A 2,629-nucleotide genomic window follows, 5' to 3' on the forward strand; every position below is an offset into this window, starting at 1 on the left:
ACATATCCTTAAATTCAGGGACATCTCCAGAACAATCAGGGTGCCATTTCCAGAAGATTCACAGATAAAGCTCACAAGTACCAGTACTCTGTTTACTGAAAATGTTAATCTCCCCCTCCCGCCTTTTTTTGCTCCATCCACTTACATGTACAGCCAAAGGTATATAAGGGGAAATGTTCTTTTGTTCAGGGTCTCTCTTGCCATCTTTGCTATGGGGGAACCTCTGTTATAACAGAACTCTCTTTTTTAAATAAAGATCACGCTTTGCTTTACAAGCCCTGGGTTTTGGTCTTTGTCATTTTATCCCGACCAAAAGGAGCCTAGGTCTATCTGCTCCTTAGAGGATTTCAGGCCTCCTTATGAGGCTGATCCCCTTTAAGGGAATTTATTAATTTTGCAACAGTATGGAAGAAGAAAGACCACCAGTGCCGAAGCGATGATTCTTCAACATCAACTTAGTTGGACTGGCCATGTTGTGCGGATGCCTGATGATCGTCTTCCAAAGCAGCTACTCTACTCTGAACTTAAAAATGGAAAGTGTAATGCTGATGGTCAACAAAAGAGGTTTAAAGACTGTCTCAAGGCAAATCTTTAAAAAATGTAGTATGAACATCGACAACTGGGAAACCCTGGCCTGCGAGCGCTCCAGTTGGAGAACAGCCTTTAGCAAAGGTGTCCTGGGCTTTGAAGACACTTGAACTCAGGACACAGGGGAGAAGCACGGTAAGAGGAAGGCACGCTTGGCAAATCCACACCATGATCAACTCCTGCCCAGAAACTGCTTCGGAGCTGAGCTGACCAGTGGGGAAGGTCCTGTCCTCTGCCTCAGGGCATTCGCCGCACACCCAACCAGCGGTGCAACCTCTGTAGATGGCTGGGTGGTCAGCTTCCCCCCCCCCCCGCCAGAGTGGAGCTGTTTGGTGCCTTCAAAAAGCCCTCTGGTGCCCCTTGCAGCCCTTTGGGGGGGGCAGGAATTTGTGGGTACCTGCAGTTACGGCGTGGAGCCAGGGTGGTGTCTTTTCTCGGGGTCAGACCATTGTACAGGTCCAGCACATATGAAAGAACGTTCCCTCTGCCTGTTTTGTTTTGTTTAACTGAAGTACTTAATTTAATGATCAACAACATCTTTAAGCAGAGGCTTGACAGGCATATGTCAAGAATGCTTTGATGGTGTTTCCTGCTTGGCAGGGGGTTGGACTGGATGGCCCTTGTGGTCTCTTCCAACTCTACGATTCTATGAACATTACAGCATGATCAACACCCTTTATGTATAAGCTAGACAAGCTATAGCTTAGGGCCCTACTCTCTTGGGGGCCTCCCAAAAATTTAAAGGGGGAAAAAACTGGATGTACATTTCCAAAATAGAAGATAAAAAACAAATAAGATAAAACCTACATTGTGTTGTGAAGGCTCCTATGTAAGTCATGGGCCCTGCCTGCTAGCCTGCTCCCTAAAATATCCCTGGTTTACTCCTTTCTATATATGTTGTTGTTTAGTCGTGTCCGACTCTTCATGACCCCATGGACCAGAGCACGCCAGGCACTCCTGTCTTCCACTGCCTCCCGCAGTTTGGTCAAACTTTCTATATATAGGGTGCCTACATTCTGCACGGACTGGTTGCAAATGGCTTTAGATACCCATTAAGTCCATAAATGACCATATAGCATATATTCAACACAAAAAAACAGTGACAATTTGTTGTTGGCAAAGGACAGCTGGACATATCAAGGGCCCCATGACTTCAGGAGCTGAGGGCTTCATCCCACCTCAATCCGGCCCTGTCAACACCAAAGTGGATCACAAGGAATAGTTCGATGAAACAGTGATGTTCACTTGTCAGGTATCCGGGGGGGGGGGCTCATGATCAATTGGGTGGTGCACTTTTAAACCCCCCAGCTTTTCTCATGGCCTCATACTCCTTCATGACATCATAGGTTTTATAGAACTGAGCATATGCCCTTTTCCTTGGTTCAGCCACACCAAACTTGTATTCAGCTGCACATCCTACTGAAAAAAGGAAAGCCACTCGAATGTGTTTTCTCAGACGACTGGCCAGGAGGTCTCTCCTCTGGGGTTTGGGCAGCAAAGCAGAAGACATGGGGATGTTTTACACCTTCAGCACTTCTCTGATTCTGTCTTGTACATCTTAACAAGCCTACTCGGAATTAAATACCACCTGTGAATCATGTTCAGGTAGTTCTCCTTCAAAGAATAAGCAAAATAAAAAAATTCCTTCAGTAGCACCTTAAAGACCAACTAACTTAGTTGGTCTTTAAGGTGCTACTGAAGGAATTTTTTTATTTTGCTTCGACTCAGACCAACACGGCTACCTACCTGTAACTAGTTCAAAGAATAACACGCTGTAAATTTCAAGTCACTTTTCCAGAGTTTTCCCCGGAGGTTAAAATCTATATTGTGTCCTATATCTATTGCCCAGTGTGTCACTGAGGCTTTAACAAGCTCATCTTTTGTTTCCCAATCTAATAACAGATTGTACATTTTAGACAAAAGTTTTTATTTGTTTTACAGAAGTTCTTTTTCAAATTGTGAGCTTTGGTCGAAAAAACCATTTTCCCTGTCTATTTTAAACATTTCATGTAACTGATGAGATTGTAACAAATCCGTAACA

At 44.4% G+C, this 2,629-nt stretch overlaps 1 protein-coding gene across 1 annotated transcript; it reads right to left on the reverse strand.

Moving 5' to 3' along the window:
• Positions 1 to 1,864: 1,864 nt before the first annotated feature.
• LOC118091547 (cytochrome c oxidase subunit 6C-like) lies at positions 1,865 to 2,098 on the reverse strand. The gene has a single exon (XM_035128635.1). It carries the CDS (start codon positions 2,096 to 2,098, stop codon positions 1,865 to 1,867), a length of 234 nt encoding a protein of 77 aa, XP_034984526.1.
• Positions 2,099 to 2,629: the final 531 nt, after the last annotated feature.

This window comes from Zootoca vivipara, chromosome 10 (assembly GCF_963506605.1).
Source record: "Zootoca vivipara chromosome 10, rZooViv1.1, whole genome shotgun sequence".
Classification (NCBI taxonomy): Eukaryota; Metazoa; Chordata; class Lepidosauria; order Squamata; family Lacertidae; genus Zootoca; species Zootoca vivipara.